At 34.8% G+C, this 21,798-nt stretch overlaps 1 protein-coding gene across 2 annotated transcripts in view; it reads right to left on the bottom strand.

Annotated features, from left to right (window-relative positions):
• The window catches only part of LOC106623211 (potassium channel subfamily T member 2), a 373,175-nt gene extending 361,448 nt beyond the window's left edge, over positions 1-11,727 (bottom strand). Inside the window, exon 1 of one of the 2 annotated variants that reach the window (XM_070107992.1) lies at positions 10,099-11,727. In XM_070107992.1, the coding sequence (XP_069964093.1) occupies positions 10,099-10,379 (281 nt within the window). In that variant the 5' untranslated portion in view covers positions 10,380-11,727. The remainder of the gene's footprint in view (positions 1-10,098) is intronic. The other variant, XM_070107990.1, reaches the window with a different exon arrangement.
• Between the last annotated feature and the right edge of the window lie 10,071 nt (positions 11,728-21,798).

Below are 21,798 nucleotides of genomic sequence, written 5' to 3'. Positions count from 1 at the left end.
TGATGAGGCACAGTCAGGGCGAAATACGCAATGGGAATAAGTAACTACGTTGAGAATACTTGATAAACAACTGAGTTGTAATATTTTTGTTACATTCTTTGCAGGTAAAGATTGTAGGTGTAGATTCTTCGTAATGTTTTCAGTTAAGTCATTTGTATGCACTTCTTGATTTAAAAGTTCCGCGAAATTCCTTATGCGGACGAAAATTCAGCTGAATTTTAAAGAAAATATTTTATCGGATCGGATATCTTGGTGGAACCTTGAATCACCTTGAAATGATTATTAGCTAAAAGATTTTGAAAAATTATGCCCAGAACTTTTATAAGGGCGCTTGGTGACGCTGTAACGGTATTCGATTCATCACCTCACAAATCGGTAAGTTCGCTCTTTTGTCAAAATATGCACATTTATATTCAATAAAAGAGCGTTGGTCATATAAACGCTTCCTAGTCAATCTCTAACTTATATATCCAGTATATTTGATTTATGCCAGTTGCCTGTTCGGTTTGCCACTAGCGTATAGTACAACATGACTAAACTCTGAAAGAGTACATAAGTTTGCGTTGAACACATTAATTTTAAGAACTAAGATAATAAATAAATACTAAGACTTCGAAAGTAGACTTGCCCGGATCTCAATATACTATACGTACGGATTTCCCAATTTCCAGCTGATTTTTAATTTTTTATGTAAAAGTGTGTGACAGTGTGACGAAATTAAGTAAACACTTTTCCTAAAGCATAATGTGTTTTAGCCGTGAATTTGAATCATGAATAAGGCTTTATTGATATCAATAATTTAATGATTTCTGATTCTTAGACTAAAATTTTTTTCTTATTATATATATATCATTTCGGTTGATTACTTTTATAAATATCACGCACGAAGCAAAGCTAAGTGAGTCTATAATCAATCTGGCTTTAATTCTTCCAAATTTCAAGAGTATAAAGTGTTCGGTTACACCCGAGTTTAGCCCTTCCTTACTTGTTTATATAGTTTTGGCTGCCACATATCAAGACCAAGTTCAACTTTATTATACAATGAAAGTTCAAGTAGTTTCGGTCCATGGGGAGTCTGTATATAAACCGACGAATCTGATAGGAAAAGCTACACTCTAAGTGACGGAGTTCATTTATCTCAAATACATCAGATAGAAATATTTCTCATAATAAAAATTTACCATACCATAAATGTACATTATCATAAAGCTATGGCATACCTTAAGTTAAGTAAAAATCTCACGTTTGCCCAACGCGTGACACGATTTGGTGAAACTTTTAAATAACTCCGAAAAATAAGGAAATAAAGCCACATCTCAAACATTTATAATAAATTCAGAAAAAAAATGCAAAAATAATAAAAAGTGGATCCGTGTACGCTTCTTATCTAATATTCCAAGTGAAAACTCATCTATTCAGACGTTTACAGTGATAAATGTGTCTGTTAACAGAAAAAATAAAATAAAAAAAACCCTAAAAAAATAGAAGCGACAACCCAAAGCTAGATTAAGCCGCCCAGACTGTCACAAAAGCATTGAGTGCCAAAACCTTGCATACCGATAGGATTGTGATAGACAAGGAAGACTGAGAGCTCCGAAAGAAAATTCCCAAAATGTGTTCGGCAAGTCGGTTAAGCGTGGTGGTGAGCGACAGGACGACAGTGGCACTTTTCGCACGAAACTCGTACGTTTTGACAGCCGCAAGTGACACAGAAACGGTGATTACGAAAGGTACTAAGTTGTGAACGACTGTGTATGTGTTTTATAATGTCATTTTAGGTATCGCTATCGAAGTTTGATGCTTGCTCTTGTCAGGAATTAGCTTTGAGCGCGCATAAATTTGTAAGTGCTTGAGCAATCAAGACTTCGATATGACTAAGTGACATGAATATATACGATATATGTATAGAAGTGAGTATATACATAGAAAAGTCCATTTGAGCAGGGTAAAGGTTACATCGCCTAAAAGTATACTATGAATAATTGTCAGAAACTCACAGAAACGTTTTATTTTCAGCTTTTTATGACAAACAGTAATATTTTTCGATAAAATGAAAATGAAATCAAGCAGGGCTTTTTAGTGGTGCCAATCATACAGTTAATTTAACAAAATATATTCATAAAAATATTATAGACTAAAAAACTTTCTCGCATGCTTTCAAAACGTCTTTGAAACATGTCGACATTTTATATTAGGTCGCGCTCCAGTTTCATTATTAAAATTGTGAAAAACATTGGTTCATTCATATTGTCAAGCTTCTTTTTATATATGATTTTTATACATGAGCTTCTAAGACTACAACTACAGTTGGTTACATAAAAGTAACTAATTTTGCAACAATAACAATCCCAAAGATCAGAACTTGCCACTAGACACGAAGCCACAAATTTTTCGTCATGACAACGCTCACCTTTAACATATGTTGTACTTGTAATACCGGTTATAAACTACTTGGAAAATAGCAGCTAGAAAGTTTTGCCTCACCCGCCTTTTAGGCCAGATCCTGACCCTTCTGACTAGGCTTTGTTCCGGTCGATGCAAAACGCTCTCACTGAAATATGAGTCATATCAAAACAAGGTATCAAAAATTGGCTTGATTCATTCTTGTACATTAAGCAGGCGCAGTTTTTTAGGATGGGTTCTACAAATTGCCAGAAAGATGAAAAAATGTTAAGGCTTCAGATGGGAAATACTTTGAATGTACATGATTTTCTTAAATATACAAATTTTGAAAAAGAGAATATACAATAGTTATAGACCTGATATTAAAATTTTATTGATTATTAATGGAGTCTGCTTTTATATCAATAAAGATTACAACTATTTTTTTTATACAGGAGAAACGGTAAATAGTTTGACTATCATAACTAGCCTTGTAGTGAGCTCAAAAATGAACTGAGAAAATCATAAATTTCCAAGGAGTGTCGATTTCAAGAAAGCTATTATAATATGTTGAATGAAAGTGTTGACTAATTTTGAACGCTTCAGAGACTTGGGACTATAATATGGGATAAGTTTTCAAGAGTCTAGGTTATGAAATCGTCTGTAATGCGTGGAATTTTTTTTTATCGTTTTGATTAACTTAAACTTAACAAAGGCCGCCTTGTAGATTGTCTTTTTTCAAGCCACATATGGTTTTTTGAAAACTCTAAACAATTTGTTGTTATAATAAATTGATTAAAAGTATGTGATTGTCGCCGTTCAAACTTGAGATCATCTTCTAACTAAGATCATATGTTCTGCTGAAAATATTTTCGATTTAGTCTCTCCAATGTAACAGAACTACTACTAGTTTTAAGCCATCTACAAAGTATTCAAGTATTTTACGGGAAACAATTTGAACAAATAGCTCAGATTGGTTGGAAATCTCCAACAAATGCAAAGTAGTGAAACATATATGACCAAAATTTGGCAAGACAATAACAAAAGACTTATTAAATAGGTCCAGGAAAAGTATATATAGACTTACTGCTATCAAAACAGGTCATTTGAAGAACACGCGTTAAAAATGGGAATACCCTATAATAGCACTTGTCGCATTTACAAACTTTAAGGGAGTAAGAAAACAGTTCACATTTCATCTGCGAGTGCCCAGCCCTATCACAATCCCGACGTAGAACTTTTGGAATCCACCAGAAATCAAATCTTGAATGTCTATCTACAAAAAAGCATAACGGAAGTAAGTAGTTCATAAATGGCACCAAATGGTTTGAACGCAACAATGAAACGAGATAGCACTATTTAAAGATCTTACGAATAGTGTACCAAAAAGGCGCATCTACCTACCTACCTTATAAATTTCAAAGATAAATTTTTTAACCGTTACTCGGTATATGGTAGCATACATTTCATACTTAAATTATTTTTATTAGAGTTTTTTTTTTTAATAAAATGCGAGTAATTAATTCTTTATGGGCAGGAAATGAAAAGCTAAATTTGAACCTACAACAAATACACTTAACGTAATCTGAGAAGAGAAAAAATTCAATATTTTACAAAATATAAAAAAAAAACTTACGTTGATACAATTTTAAATCCACTTAATTTCATTATTATTATACTTTCTTTACTCTTTCACCAAAACAAATCACTTACTCATCACTACATTAAAATAAAATCTTCAATAATTTAATCCATGCAAGCACCGCTGCACACATTTTCCACACCATACCTTTCAAAAGATTTCATAAAATCTTGCACACTCATGTCTGTTAAGTACTCACCCACCACATACAGCGACATCACCTAACAGCGACGCCAGTTGAGATATGTAGTTATTTGCTTTCGAGGAGACAAAATATTGTTACTCATACGTCATAGCGAACGCCAGACAACGCAACAATGATGGAAGGCAAACAGCGCAGCGCAAACATGACTGTCAATCACTTGGTACAAGCAACTGTTACATAGCGTTTTGTGCATGTTTTGCACGTCATTATGTTAATTCAATCGCTTATCTACATACATACATACAGTATAAGCCGTTGCACATGTTTTATTGGTACATACAAGGTATAAGTTTATGTAATCCCGGCGCTCGCAAATCACTTACCTGCAAAGAGAGAAAGAAGAATATAAAATAAGTTATACTAAAAGCCATAAAATAATCGCGAATGTGGTGCTAGTAAAAACAAAAACAAGTAGATGATAATATGTATGTAAAGATATCACTTAATACATTATAAGAGCGTTAGCGTATATATACAAATATTTTTAAATATATAAAACATACTGTTATATATGTGTATGCGACGCTACAAACGGCTGCTGTGATATCTTCCGGAGTGGTTTAGATGTTTAATAATTTATAACGATTAGAAAAAAATGTTTTGAATTTAAAACTGTTGCCTACATTTAGGCTTATAATGAACTGAACCACATATTTTAATGATAAGTTAAGGAATTGGGTTTGTTGATAAATTTGAAAACATATTTTTGTATCATTGTGCAGCCATTGCAATACTGAGGTGGACATCAGTAGTCTTAACTTCGAGCAACCAGGAGACAAAGCCGAAACTGACATTAGCCGTCTTAAAAAATGTCTGATAGGCTGAAAGGACCTTTTCGATTTGTGACGGTCTTATGATCAATTATATATAAGTTTTGGGTATCACAACGAACCAGCGTTCTAAGCTATTCAAGTGAGATCCCTGTTAGGGTCGACCTATAAACCTATCCTAACCTAATATTAGATCATTAAGCCACTTTTCTAAGATTTTTTAGCTATTCTTACTATATTACTTAACAAAACTCGAGGCCTTGGCTACTGCAAGCATACATATATTCAAGTATTATCACTTGAATAAAAAAAATTTGTTCAGCATGAAATGATAAATTTCCGTATTTTTAAAGCAAAAAGATAGAAAACCCTTCGTGAGTCATTTCATTGGAAATACATTCTACCGAACCAGAACAAAGATGTTATTAAATAAAAGTAGATATTAAGAAACTTCGGTGATTTTTGCGAATAATATCAACAGCTGTCAGTTTTAGGGAACTTTTTAGAAACGTTCATTAAAAATTTGCTTCTAGATATCCTCGAGCTGTTATGCCTAAGTTTCATCCTCCTTAATCCGTTACTCAGTATATAGTAGTCAAATTAGTCCATGTTATCTTGAGCTTCCTCGACGAGTGCTTCTCAAAATCCGATAAAGCTCTACGAACTTAAAGTTTTTTTCGTATATCGAATTCAATGATATTGGAATATGTTTTTGACCGGAAGCTTGATTTGGGTGTTAGATAAGTAGCATGTCGAGACTGCTACGATAAATGTGTTTTTATTCTAAAGAAATTTCTGAAAACAATTTGAGCTGCAAACTCTAGAAAAAAGACAATTATATACAAAAGAAGCCCAGATTCCAGCATGTGGCATATGTCAGTCTAGCTTCACATGCGCTCAAAAGAATAAAAAATACAATTCAACATCAACAAATATATATTTACATAGCTAAGTACGTATATGGTATAAGCCATATTTGCATTTATCGCTATTTAGTCTACAATTCATCATCTCAACAGATCCCCATCGGAGCGCTTTGTTACATCGTTTTTCCATTTTGCAACAATCACTTATCGACACTCATCGCCGACGGCCCATGGTAGTAAGTAAAGCAATATCTGATGCACTCACCACTTATTGTTGTTGTTGCATGTGTTTTTGTAACATTTTTTCTCATCTTGTTTTAACTTGCTATTTTAATAGTGTTTTTTATTCAGATTTTTCCTCAAAGGATGCGCTTATAGACGGTGTATGACCATTACCTGTTATTTCTCTCTTTTCCATTTCATGGTATTTTCACTTCGCTCTTTTACCTGAGCTTATGTACACATAGCGCATACATGCAAATAATATGCCTAGTCAGCCCTTTTTATGGTTATTTATAGGGGCCTTATTTTTTGTAATTTCTTTATATATTTTCTTGCCAATCACCTTTCGCTGAGACAATATTTCTATGGCCAATTTGAGGCTTTGTTTATGCTCCTTCAGCCGTGTAACAAGTTAATTGATTATACAAGTATATACTGGCAAGTTTGCTTTTAGACATATGGGAAATAAGATAAGGAAATTCAATTGGCAGATTTTGATATAAGAAGAAATATTTACGAAACTCAGCCAATACAAGACAATAAGAAAGGAAATGGGGATGGAATATTAGTTCAAACGTCGGTGGAAGTAGTGGCTGCTACTTCCGGCAGACGCAGCGTGTTTACTTGCCAGCGGCCTTACCTCTGCTGCGAAGAGAGCACAGCGGTTGTAGTGCTACTGCCAAATTCGATTTGCAATTTAGAAGTGCTGCAGTACTTGAAGAGCCAGACCTCGAAAACAGCGGGGCCGGCGACGTAAAGTCGTAAAGACAAACGGCAAGCCCGATCCGGAGAAACCGGGTACTTAATCTTGGAACGCATTAACCGAAGTAACCACCTTGGAAAAATTACGGAGAAGAAGAGGAAAGTGGTAGGGCCGAAACTGCTGCATGCGGTTTTCGCAAGATTGAATGAACAGCCGGCCACGCCTATGCCAACTTTGGATGGTGTGGGCTGGCTTAGTGGCTAAAATGTAAGGACGATCCCTCACTACTATAGTTAAAGGAAGTAGTTGCGAAGCTGCAGGGACTGTAGGAGGGCGCGGTCCATTCAAAGGTTCTTATACCACACACGGTAAAACTGCGTCACATATTGAATCCATGCAGATGCCAAGTTCGCTGAACTCTAAATTTTTTGTACACGATTACATGTATACTGAAATAAAATTAACTGTAAATGAAGCTTTTAAGCGACTATCAGCTTTCATTTAAAAGTAGCTGCTCTTCAAACAGATACATACATATATGTATTAATTTCTGTCGTAGAGGAGCAGGACGGGTATATGCTAGCTAAGGCCATTTTCAAAAACCATATTTCAAATGAAATTCCCTAAGTGTCACCTGTTAGCAACAACAAAAAGAAAAACGAAACGCATTACACACACGAAACCCCACAAAAAACGCTGAAATTAAAAAGTCTCAAATAAATTAAAACATTACTCGCAGACGACGCATCGATAAAAAAGAGACAAAACACAATAACAACAATGTAATATGATAGCATACCAGCAAGTTGTCATATTATGAAAACGTCAACAATGTTCTGCTGCAGTGTTTTAATTACAAGCTTAAAATATTTACCAACAACACTCGGAGCTGTCAGCTGATGGACGTAACACCGCGCGCCCTCGCTGTGCAGTCTGCCCCAACCGCCAGCCGCCTGCCTGACAAACGCATTAGGTACTCAATTATTGTGGGAATTTGCAATGAATGCTGCTGGAATTTCGATGAGTCTACTCACTACACTCAATTACACTCTACCAGCAATTTTAACGAGCGAACCAACGGTCAATATGCCAAGCAGTCTGCGACCAACAGTCAAACGAGTGCGAATCACGTGAGTCTCTCTAACGATATATAATTCATGCTTCTCACTACATTAAGCGTAATTGACGGCCGGCATAACGGTTGTACTATATAGATGAATAGCAACAACAAAGCACTTATATAACATTTCAGTTCGTTAGTGGACACAACGGACTTTGTGGTTGGGCATATTTTCGCCATTTTTATTGCTATTTTTCTCGTTTTTAGGTTATATTCGGCGTTGCCTTGTTGGTGTGCGCCAAGTTTGGAATGCGAGTGTCTAAATTCCTGTCATATTTTGTGGCAATATTTCAGTGAAATCGCTTAGTGTTGACTTTTGACGTGTCAGCCTGCCGCTACTGGTCTATTATTGCGCACGCCCCGCCATTCGCTGGCGACTTGTGTTCAATAAATATTTACTTTTGTATTTAGAGACCTTTGTTTGGGATGAAAATAGACTCATTACAGCTGGTCAAAATGGCATTTGAATGTGATTATGTGAAATTAATAGTAGCAAAATATTGTGATTTATATTCCGGTTAATTATGGAAGAGGATTATGGGGTGGATCAATGGAGCTTTTCTAACGTTAACTTCGGCTGCACCGAAGCTATAATACCTTTCACAGATGCATTTCTTATAGCATAGCTATATTCTATAGTGCTGCGAGCGAAATAATATCTTCGGATATTGTAGCGTTGCCTTATAAAATATTCTATGATAAGTATCGTGTCCATACCGATTCCATAAACGTAACTGTTGGTTCCGAAGAAACAGTCTAATTATAGAAAACAAGGCAGTCTGTTGCGATAAAACATAAAGAAGACACTAAGATGATATGCTTCAGGCTTATTACTTTTAGATATTTACATTGTGGTATGTGACCCTATCTAAATAAAGAGGCTAAGTGAGTCCGAAGTATTAAATATCAGATCATTCTGACATAGATTATCTTTGTTAGCATCCGCCTTAGAAAGCAAATTTGAGCTCTCTGACCCTATTCCTACTTTTCAAAAGCAGCTTCCAAGTGGAAGTCCTCTTCTCCAAAGCGAACGCACGACATATCGGTAGCACATCGCGGGTTTCGAACCAACTCAATCATAAAAACTGTTTGCAAACGCATTCGCAGAAATCCAACCAGATGAATGTCTAGACTTATTCGAGTTATTTTCCAGATGAAAGCCTACAATCGGTCAACTGGTCATCTTATGAAAATGTGTTTGAAGCAAATTAGGCTCGATGGATGCAAGCGGCTTCTTCAACGACCATGAAGATGTACTTTTTACAGTTGAAAAAACTTTCACTGTTGAAGAAGTTGTTGATAAGCAAAACGACTAAGTCTACGCTAAAATATTATTCCAAGGGTTCAACGTGGTCACCACCGAGCTGATATAATGGTGACGAGTTGCTATAAAGACATCATTTTTGCGAGAAAGAGTTTAAAACTGGGGCAACAGTATACCAGCAGCATGTTTTAGAAGGCGTGGTAAAGCAATTCAGCAATACTATCTTCGATGGAGAACATTAGATCTTTCAGCAGGATTCTGCTCCAGCACCTATTTTTTATAACAGAGTTAACAGAGTTTTATTTCGAACTAATGTATTGTATATAAGCATATACAACAGGTTAGGTTAGGTTAAGTTAGATGGCTGATCCCTCAGCATGGCGGAGGGATCACACTTAGACTGTTATGTTCAGTCCTTTGTGAAGCCAAACGAAAAAACTCCTGTAGTTGGACCTCAGCTATCGGCAAAAACGCCCTGAACCTATTACAAATCTGCTTAGGTGCTTGAGACTGCACAGCTGCTGGAAGTTGACCAACGCTAGCTAAGCTGGTCTGAGGCTCAACAGTCCAGTATCGAGTCAGCGAATTCAAGGCCAGTATCGGAGTGGGTAGTAGCGGATATAAGCATATAAATAAATATATTTTATATATAAAAGATAGCTGCTAGCCTTAGGTCTAGAACCCCATAATTCGAATGGTAATATCTAAAAGATGGAACCAAATTAAAAACTTTGATCTAGATATGGATTAGAAGTAATGTTTTAAAACTAAAATGAACTATTACAGGATAAACACAATACAAAAGTTCTGTTTCAACGAACTTTTCGAGCTGACGGTTATGGCAATACCGTGGCTTTGTTAGTAAGTTTGGCTTTGCTTAGTAATCTTAGGAAAATAAAATTATACACATTTATACATATTTACCGTTCATCCAAACGCATACTACTGCGGCTAATATCACTCCAAGCAGACATCGAACGCGGCCGCTGAAAGAACGACTTCGAGGTACGACGTGCCGGCGGTAATTGCTGCGGCGGATAACCGGGTGGCGGTGTGGGTGGTGTATCGTTAATTTCGCTATGAAAATTGACATTGCGCGCTGTACGCGGCGACGATGATGACACCACCGATGGCATGGAGGAAGCATGATGATTGTCGTCGGTCATCTCAAGGGCGGTGTAGCTCACTTGAAACTGGTGGCTCATTGCGAGTGCGACTTCAAATGCGAGCAAGCTAGCGAGTGAGTGTGTATGCGTAGCGCTTAAGACCAGGCAACACACAGCACTCTATACATATATAGTCTACACATAAATCTCAGCCACTGCTGCGGTTGCTCGGCACAATCAAGTGATTTGGAAGCAAGGTATGATATGAATGTGCTCGCGATTTTGTGCGGGTTGGTTGATTGCAGCTTTGGGGCGCTTAAATGTCACGCGTTTTATTTCACATTATTTTGTCATTCATTTTATTTTTGTGGTATAACTTTTTTTCCTTTCTTTATCTATTTTTTAATTTTTATATTTTTTTGTTGTTTTTGTTTATTTATTTATATCTATCAGTTGGCAAAAGTTCTCTAAAGACTTTTTGTAATATTATCACCGGATTATAGTTAAGCTGTCACCCGCAGCCCGAAAGTGTTTCAGTTGAAGCTTTCTCCACGACCCTGGTGAAGTATGTGGAGGCGATTTGTGGACTCATGTTGTTAATGAAAGGCAATCAAGTGCCACCACAATCATTATCAGCAACACTGTCGGTCATTTAACATTTAATTACATACGTAAAAAGTTCTTTTAATTTAGCTTCTTATAGTCACTAAAGGAGGCGCGCGGGCGTATGAGTAACCTTCGTCCTTGCACTGATTGCTTAACTTGCAAATAGTTGATATGTTTTCACAGTTTAGCACTTTAAGTGTTAATTTAATATATTTTAAATCACACCGCTGAAATTTATTTTTTATTAATTAATTCTGGCTTCAAAAAAATTTCTTATTAACACCTCTTTGCGTTGGTGTGCGTTTAATTGCCGTATTTTAAGAGCAATTTTTATGGCGACACGTGCTGCAAGCGTGAATTTACGCTTAATTCAGTTTTTTTTTAGGATTTTTTGTGGCATTTTTTATTTTCTACCCGCTTCACTCATTTTAAATTTTATAGCATTTAATATATATAGAATTTATCGCACTATTTACATATTTAAACACTGCTACATAAATATCTCTTTATTTACTGAGTTTTATCCACATATTTGGTGCTTTCCCACTTGTTTTCTTTTCATCAATTTCGCTGATTGCATGCAAATAAAAATAAAACAGTTAAATTACACTGTGTGGCAATTTGCAGCGTGTCGACTCAATTGCTTCGCTGCCAGCTGCTGATAATGTGCATAGTATGTTGTTGTTATTTTTGTATAACTTTTCTCACTAATTTTCCATACTGTGTGCATTTCGCCCTCAACTTCAGCAAATTACACAGATTTTTTTTTTTTATATAGGTATTTTTTTCTAAAAATGTCACCCCTTTTGAATATATTTTTTCCAACAACAACACTTAAGTGCACCCGTCACACTGGTCAACGTCCACTTGCCCCAATAGCTGGCTGACAAGTGTCGGTTATTGTTCCGCCAGCAAGTTATTACTGCTCACTTGCAGCGTAAATGCAGCGATGTATGCATATATGTGTATGTGTTGGTTTCAATTCTTACCCCTCGCAACAGAGTACAGGCAATATAAGAGTCACGAGGGAATGTCAATTGTTCTCCATATACTAGTAAGACACTTTATTACATTGCAAGAGCTTATTGGCGTCTGTTTTTTCCACAAATCAAACCAATCGGAAAGTAATACTTATTCTAAATCATATTGCACGTGGTATATACTACACGTACTATATAGACACAATTAACTTGCTAACAAACTTCTTATAAATTTTTCTTTACCCTTATTACAAGTATATTACAAAGCTTCAAGTATAACAGCCTAATAAGAGGTGAGTTTCAGTACACATAGGTATACTTACAATTACATTTTAGGTACAATTTGAAAAACTATTCTTAAACTTACTTTAGCCTCAATCTCAATCTCAACCTCAATCTTAACCTTAACCTCAACCTCAACCTCAATCTTAACCTCAACCTCAACCTCAACCTTAACCTTAACCTTAACCTTAACCTTAACCTTAACCTTAACTTAACCTTAATCTAACCTTTACCTTTACCTTAAACTTAAACTTAACTTTATTCGTAAAATTAAACCATACCTTAACTTTTACTTAGCCTCGACTATACCTTAACTTTTAGCTTAACCTAACTTTTACATCTAAGATTACCCGTAATATACTAATCTTAAATTTAAACTTGGAGTGAAATTCGATTTTAGCTTAACTTTAACCTTTAATTAATTTTAACCTTCACTTAACCTTAACCATTAGCTTAAATTAAACATCAACCTTAAAGTTAACCACAACATTCACCTCAATTGTAACCAAAACTATGTTCAGCCTTAATCTCAACTGCAATCTCAATCTTTTTAAACCGGGAGTTTCAACTCGCTTCATTACAATAAATTTAAAAGTAACTATATTTTAATTGGCCTTCTATTAACGAGTTAATTGCAGAACTTTAACGGATTATTAGTGAACCTACTCTATTGCATAGATATATTTAACCTTCACTAACGTTACTACGTTAAATGTATAAATAATGTTTCGATTTTCTTCTGTTATTAATTTATTTTTGGAGCATTTTCAAACTGTAAAATAATCTCCCCTGAAAAAAACTCTTATTTGCAATAATTTTTTTTCCAAAAACAGCAAATTAATCCCCCCACCGCCCAAAACTATGCTAACTTTAACCCTTAATAAACTAAATATTCAATTTTATTACATACTTAGCAGTAAAATTTGCTTAAACGCTATTAGAATACCCCTTTTAATAAATACTACACGTACAATTTAGTACAATAGAGAACTCTGCTGATATCAATTACATTTCCATATCCGTTTACTTAAGACTTTCCATTATCGACATCAGTTATTACGCATACTTCGATCTTTCCCATAAAAACAAAATATAAAAAAAATTGCTTTCTCGCACTTTGAACGCTTAGAAATTCTACGCATATCCACTACACAAGTACGTCAGGACGAAGCGACGCCAGAACGTTGTTTGCCCCTGAGAGCTCGGTTGTCGGTCAATGCACGCGACCGTCATGTTATTCCCGAGTTTATTAACTAACTTTTGAGGGAACTTCTTGACAAGCGCAAACACATGCTCATACAAACGTGATTACCAAACAATACATACACGATGGCGTTGTGTATCACACGCACATACATACACACACACAAATGCATGTGAAATTGGCGTTTATTTATTTATTCCTTTGAACTCATTGTTGTGCGCTGCATTTTAACGAAATCGAGCATCTGTTTCAAATTTGATAGCATATGAAATGCTTGCATATGGACAAATAGCAAGCTCCAACAACAACATAGCAACCAGCAATAATAACAACGTAAATGAAAATGTATAATGTGCTAGCAAATGGACGTACTAAAGTTTGTTTATAAATATAAATATATATTTTAAATGCAGTGGTAAAATATATGTATATTATGCTAAGAGAAGTGTGAAATGTGTATTCCCATCCAACACTCTTTAAACCTTCTCCACTCGTTTGTGTTTGATTTAATCAGAAAAAAATTAGAACTCACGACATATCCTATATGAGTTGGTATTCTTGTCAAAAATCAGAGATTTACCCATCCTTTAAACACTCTTTTGAGCTCTCTTATCTTAAATTTGTTGATCAAAGGTTATCGTTATCCAAGTTTTACACCACATTGTGTATAAATCATTCACATAACTTCCCAAATGACATAAATAAAATACGTCATCCAAGTTTCCCACCATTTAAATATTAAATGTAAAGCAAAAGTTCAAGTGACCAGGTTTCATTATGAAATCGACTCAAAAGGGAAACTTTAGTTTTTTTAGTTTATTTTAAACGTTTGTCATGTACATGAGAGCCAATCTATGAATAATAAAGAAGTTGACATGAGATATTTCACCAAGCTCCCAAGACATAGTCGAATGCATAGCTAAATATAAGAAAAAAGCAAAAGAATAGATACCTTTGCGTATATCAATATCACCATCTAGTAACATGCGATTCTTCATAATTTTTAGAACAACTCTTCGCTCTCTCTCTTATTTGGTCAAAAACGTATAGTCAAATCGATTTCCATCCTTAAACATCGTTCAAAACTATTTTATATATTTATTTTAAGTAAGCTTTGGTAGTTTTTTTTAGATTTTTTCAGCAGAAATAAGCGAAGCCTTTTCCTTATGAATTCTTCACCAACACAATTTCAACAATTGTCAAAAGTATAATTTTTTACCATTAGAAAATCCAAGAACCATATGTAGGCATATCGATAAAACTCATACAAGTAAGCATCGAAACGGAACAGTTGAACACGATTAGCTCTCTTTCTCTCACTCTCAAAATTAAAAATAATCGCTTCGAGAAATATATACAAAGTTTTACGTCCCCACTCTTGGATGATTTCTTCAATTCAGTGAACGTTGGTAAAAAGTAGAGATAAATCGGCTTGACTTCTTAGAACAAGAAGAAAAATCGAAACAAAAGTTCCCAAAAAACAAAAACATCGAAAAACGATGAGAAATAAAGACGGATGGGAAGAGAGTAGCTAAAAATTAACTTTACGGCTATAATTCGCTAATTATGAGTCTGCCTGCAGCCATAAAGACGGCATATCCTCAGTTTATTGCTTGAGGACATGTTTATTGCGAGCGAATAATATCTGCAAGGTCTTGTCAAATCAAAATATTTCGAGGCCTTCAATTCATTTCCATGCTGAACTCCTCATTTGAAACTATTTCCTCCTCCATCGATATAATGGGTTTAATATATACATCTTCTAAGCCGCTAAAGCGCCAAATTCGCTCACGGCAAATCTTTTTAGCATCCCTATCGACAGTGTGAAAATGTGTGAAATCGGATGATAATCCCGCCCATTCCCCATATAATGGTTTTCTTAAAAATTCTAACAGCGCGTTAAGTCAAATAAATGCGTCAGAGGCGTAATATTTTACAACCGAGATGATAGCAAAAGGTTTAAAAGCGCCGCTGTCAAAATTGGATGATCCATATCTCGAGACCTGCTCGAACGATTTAATCCAAATTCGGCACAATTTTAAATTCCATTTTATTCCTTCACTTTCCAGTATACAAATCAAGCAGCAATGAATATAACGAGCTGAAAAACTTTACACGAATAGTACCTTTGAAGTGTGTCCTCTTGTGGCCATAAATTGTCCAAATCGAAACAAAACTATACACGTCCCTAGGTACCGAATATGTGGACCAGAGTTCCTATTGCAACCTTTTTATCAAAAATATGGATCAATCTCTGAGATATATTACAGAAATTCGGGGAGAATCCTTTCCTGATAAAAGTATGTATGTTTGTCGAAAATGGTTTGAATCGGATCAATTATTCCCTTAGTACACACATATCTAATTGACAAATTTTAAACTCTCCGACTGACTTTTTTCCGCATATATCGGTCAATATGTGAGTTAGCTTATTGAAATTGAAAACGTGTGTTTCTCTAATAATAATGTTTAATTGTGCCTAAAATGGACAAAATTGGGTGAACACTTTCCCTAGCCCCCATATAACTTACTTACTTCCCTACATGTTCTTATATAGAATCAGTATATGTATACATATATATACATATATATACATATATACATATATATATATAAATAAATAAATATATATCAATATTACAATATAACCATATGTATGTATTTTTTGTAATTAATTGAATTGCTTCGATTTCATGACTACCGCGATAAATAACCTTCAATTATGTTTACATATTACAACAATAAAATATTATAAAATAAATTAATGGCATTTCAAATTGCCACTTCTCATTCCATCAATTATTCTTCGCATTCCAGTGTTTACATGTGTACCTATTACTGATATATATATATGTATAGATATATTAGGGTGGGTCAAAAGAACGAAGAAAGAAGAAAGAAACAATTTTCCACAAATCTAAATGAAACGAGATATTTTTTCAAGTAGTTAGAAGCGAGATGTGAATTTTTTTATCTGATAATAAGGAAAAAACAGAAAATTGTAGGGCGGAGAACCTTCCCGTTACAATTAAGAGCTCATACTTGGAGAAACTTTCTTAGTCTACCAAACTATTTTTCAGAGTACCAAGCGAAAAAAAAATTTATTTTTATGAGCCACCCTAATATAAAGATGTATATATACCTAACATATGTGCATATATATATTTAAGATATACAGAAGAGCTACAGACTTGATGATTCAATGCGTGATAAACGAAATAGATTGGCAAATAATAAATAGCATCTAATGTGGGCTTGGTATAGGTAATATATAATATATAAGAAGAATTATAATAAAATAAATAATAATACTATTTATTTTTTTAATCATTTTCAAGTTCTTACCCAGGTAAAGTACTAAACGCTAAAACAACTAACACGATAATTAAAATATCTCACATATTAATAGTTACATATTCGGCACAAAGTTAACCGGAAAGTCGAAAATCACTATATTGGTTATATTGGGTCTAGATGAATTGGCACGATTTCATCTACTCTTAGCTTTTTATTAAAGTACGTTCGCCAAAATAGTTTTCAACCAAGTTCATTAAGATTGTTTACACACTCACCAATTTATTCGGCATTAAGGTTGCCATAATAACGAAAATCATGATATGCAGTATATAAAGGCTGGGGTAATTCATAAACCGATTTCCCACATTTTCGACACTGAACGATAGTACGAGTATATCTAAGAAAATATGTTTACTTAATTTTGTTAAGCGATCTAACTTAATTTTTTTTTTTGTACACGTCTTTTTTCAGCTAAAATCCACTTATTTGTCGGATCCGCCAATATCATACAACTATAGCATATAGCTGTCATACAAACTGATCGATCGGAATCAAGTGCTTGTATGGAAAACTTTTTTATTTGTGAAAGGTATTGTATTGTAGTATTGTAATATTCTAGTATATATTATAAACATTGTAAAAGAGCGGGAATACGGTAGGAAAATAAATTTGATTTATAAATCTAACTCACACATAGATTGACATACAAAGGAAGGCACTAGAAATTGTTTCCTAACATCACTACATACAAATATTTCTCATACTACGGAAATGTATTGCAACAGCCCAAATTAAGCACAGCTGTGTGAAGTACATACTAAGTACAATATCTAAAAGGCACACCTGCATACTCTACAACTAGTTTAAAATAGCAAAGCTCATACATATAATATAATATATATGTGTGAAATCCGAACCTTACTTTCAAAGTCCCAAATAAAAACTCGACAAAGGCATTATCATAATGTTCATGTAATGAATTGAAAACGTATGCACAGAAAAGGAAAAACGTGTGCTTCATGCCGATTAACAATATACAGGGTTGTTATTTTAGAGGGAAGTAATGTAAGTTAATTCTTAATGGCATTCAGTTATAAAGGTATTAGGCTAAACTAATTATTTTTGTTCAGCGCTCAATGCCAAATTATAATACTCTACTAATCTTAGGTGGTATTTCGTCAATCTGATTTTTACTGCCATATTTTTTCGACATATTTCTTAAGTGACAATATTTCGCCGAACATGGATTTCAACTCAGTGACTCACAGAGCATCCGTCAAGCACTTGATCTTTAGTTCCACTAAAACATTGAATCAGCTTTTTGAACACTCCTTTAAAAGAGACATTGCTGCGGAGACAAATTCATTCCTATATACACATTTTTTTTAAATTTAATATTTGAAAGAGGAAAGACGTTTTCATGTAAATAAATTTTTTAAGAGCTTCAGGCAAGCAACTTCCTTTCCGGATCGTCAAAGCTTAACGAATACACTTCCTTCACACTCAAGAAAAAAAATCCGCACACACAAAGAGGGCGAGGCTCGACAAAGTGCTCATAAAATTATTGCCGTCATCTGCTTTTATTAATACTTATGAATTTTGGTAGTCTTCATTTGCATGCACGTTGACTTTAACAATCCCCACATGCTGCATACAGTTTATTTCGCCCGAAATTTAATATTAAAGCATTATTTTAATCAAACGAACAGTATTAAGACACTCTTGCAGTTTATCATCACTTTTAAGCTTATGCACTCGCACTTTCATACTTCGTACGCATATTTCATGACAATGGAGAAACAAGAGATAAGTATGAAAAGAAACAGACCGCATAAAAGTTGAGAGACAGCATACTACCGTCTACAAAAAAGAAGCCAAGTTTACTTTTTGTGAGCCTTTAACTTTATGTAAGTAAAAAGAGCTGTGGTACTTACTTACTTTACATACGTACCGTTATGTTGAAACGTCTAAGCTTTAAAGAGGCGACTTAGATTTCCACAAGCTTCGTTGGTGGAAAATGTAATTTAGATTAGATTGCTTAGAATATAGTTATGTTAGGTTAGTCTAGCATATGTATATTCCGGTCCGTTTTGTTAAGTTCGGAATTATTTGAGAAGTATTCAAGTTAAGATAAAATAGATTAGATTGAAAATGGTTAGATTTGCTAGTTTGGACTTTACAAATTTAGTTTTGAACAAGAAAATCGTAATCGGTTGCATCAAAGCTTTTATATCCTTTACAAATAAAAATAGTTTCCATACAAGAACTTCATTTTTATCAGTCGGCTTAAATTCAATAGTGGTCCGATCTGAGCTATTTGTTCTGAAATTGTACCGTTGTCTTGAATAATGATATGATATTTCATGAAAGCTTAAATTCAATAGTGGTCCGATCTGAGCTATTTGTTCTGAAATTGTACCGTTGTCTTGAATAATGATATGATATTTCATGAAAGCATCTTCTCAAATAAATAAGTGTCTCTTTCAAGAGCTTGATGTTGATCGAACAGTTTTTAAGGCAGCTATATACTATTGAGGTCCGATCCAAACAATTTCTTCGATAGTTATACCTTTGTCTTAGGCAATAAACCATGCCCAATATCGTAAAATTATCTCGTCAAATTAAAAAGTTTTCCATACAAGCACTTGATTCCGATCGTTCAGTTTGTATGGCAGCTATTTGCTGTAGTGATTCGATCTGAACAATTTTTATGGAAATTCTACCATTGCCTTATAAAATAAATCATGCCTAATTTCGTAAAGATATTTTGTAGTATAGTTGTGTGTTATCGGCGGTTCCGACAAATGAGCAGATTCTTCGTGAAAAAATTACATATACAAAATTTCAGCTCAGTATCTCAGAAACTTAGGAACTAGTTCATATATATGGTATACAGATGAACTGACAGACGGATATGGCTCAACCGATTCAGCTCGTCATGCTTATGCATATATTTTATAGGGTCTCCGACGTTTCCTTCTTAGTGTTACAAACTTAATATACCCTGTACAGGGTATAAATATTTGATGAAGACCGAGTTCATATGATAGCTGTTCATATTTAAAATCAGCAGTTGTTCCTTCTTACTTGCCTTTTCTTATTTATCCCTTATGGGATTTATATTAAGCCATCTGTACATACAGCTATTAAAAGAGATTAGTCGAGTATAAGCTCAAGAGCTCATTTTTAGTTTCTCAATTACAGCTGAAATTGCAATTTAGTGAACAGTGGTGGGACCAAAGAGCCAAAGTGACGTTGTCTAGTAGTCTTCAAAAGAATATATGGACACTGGGTCAATTCAATAGAATAATTTTTTGACTGAGGCCATATATGACTGGAAAGAAAAGTATATTACTAAAAGCGCTGTGGCAAAAATTAAAAGTTGAGTCAAGCTCCTAATGCACAGCGGCACAAGTGGCAATAAATTAATACAATTTTAACAATCTCAGTTAAAGAATAAATTTTACCGTTTTTCCGACACACAAACAAAAATGCCTGGAAATCTGTCAAAACAAGCCAATCGAAGTTTTTACAACTGGTGATTAATCTGTTCCAACTGTGGGCAACAAGCGTGTAAATTCTTTGTGACAACAAACACCAATTGATTTATTACACAGGCCTAACATGGTCAGTAGTGCGGCAATTTCGTGAACAAAAATATTTACAAGGCGTCTTTCGAGAGCAAATAAGAGTACATGTAGAGGCGTTACCTCTTACCTAAGTGTCGCAATTTAGTCCACAATGAAGCGCAACAACTACTTACATCTGTGTATTGGTTCAAATATATGGGTCAAGACACACGCGCACAGCTGCTCTGCTAAGTTTAAGAGTGAAGGGACGTTCGAGAGGTAACTAAACGAAAATGAAAGTGAAACATGCTGTCAGCTGTTTTTATTTGCCGGTTGAATGCCTCTGCAACCTCTGCAGAGTCGAGAACACAACACGATTTTGACAAGGAGCGAGGACAGCAAATAAATATAAGAAACAGCAACAAAAATCTTACAAAAACAAGATGCTATTTACTATTCCCGTTTTTTGCTATTTTTGCTCTGCATGGGCTATAAGATGAGCGTGCCGTCGAGGCATAGCAGAGTTGGTTTACATTCAATGAAGAAGCACAACAATAACAAAGTTAATATCCTCAAAAAAATATGTAAAATGAAGTGAATATGTATTGCGGTAAACAATCGGCTGCATTCCGCCGCCCTTTCACTTTTCGTTTTTGCAATTTCACTGATGCTCTCTACACTTTGCTCTCGTTTTTTTTTATAGATTTTTTGTTTATTTTGCTTACAAATTGGAATGTGGTACTTTGAGTCCGTAGGGCATGTGTATGGCCTTGATTTGCATGCTCATTCGTCTGTGTAGGTAAATAGGCAAAGGCACGCATACTTAGAAATACCCAGTAGGGAAGAGTTTTCAAAGTCATTCGGCAGAACCTTACAAACAGCAGGTCACTAAACTAATAGCATTTTCAAAATAAATGATAATCTTGCAAGAAAGAAAACTCTTGCCCCAGTGTCATCGGACTGTGAAGTGAGTCATCCGGTCTAATACTGGACGACCGGACCTTAGTTATCACACTTTCGAGGCTGCTAGACCTTTTTGGTCTGACGTAGATCTAGGAAGCGAGGTCTGTTGAAACAACGGTTTTATAGCTATAGAGAATTCATCAATTTCAGCTTATCACAAAAAAGGTTCGATATGGCGTTATGTTTCTTATTTATATGAAGTTAAAATTATTGAATGCATAATTCAATTTGGGTTACTGAAGTGGCCAAATCGTGTAACCCAGGCTTTTTCCTAAGGCACCAAATTTAATCACAAAATACTGTCAAAAATTATATATACCAATTTCCTCTTCTGTCTCACGGCTAACTAATGCATGTATATATGGTATATTATATAACTCTAGTTCGAGCGAAGGCGTCGAGAATCGTTATCTTGTCGCGATGGGGGGCGATGTCGGTGTTAGCGTACCTACTGGTAGGTCCTCACAAGTCGGTAAGCATAGCAAAGTTAAAACAATAAACAGAAAACAATCCTTCTGTTAAAAGCGAATATATTCAGCGAATATTTGGGATAAGTTCAGAACAGAAAATCCATAAACACTTGAATGAATTTACCAAAATCCCTTCAGTTACAACAA

This window comes from Bactrocera oleae, chromosome 4 (genome assembly GCF_042242935.1).
Source record: "Bactrocera oleae isolate idBacOlea1 chromosome 4, idBacOlea1, whole genome shotgun sequence".
NCBI lineage: Eukaryota > Metazoa > Arthropoda > Insecta > Diptera > Tephritidae > Bactrocera > Bactrocera oleae.
The sequence above is the reverse complement of the archived record's forward strand: the minus strand, read 5'-3'. Positions and strand labels throughout refer to the sequence as shown.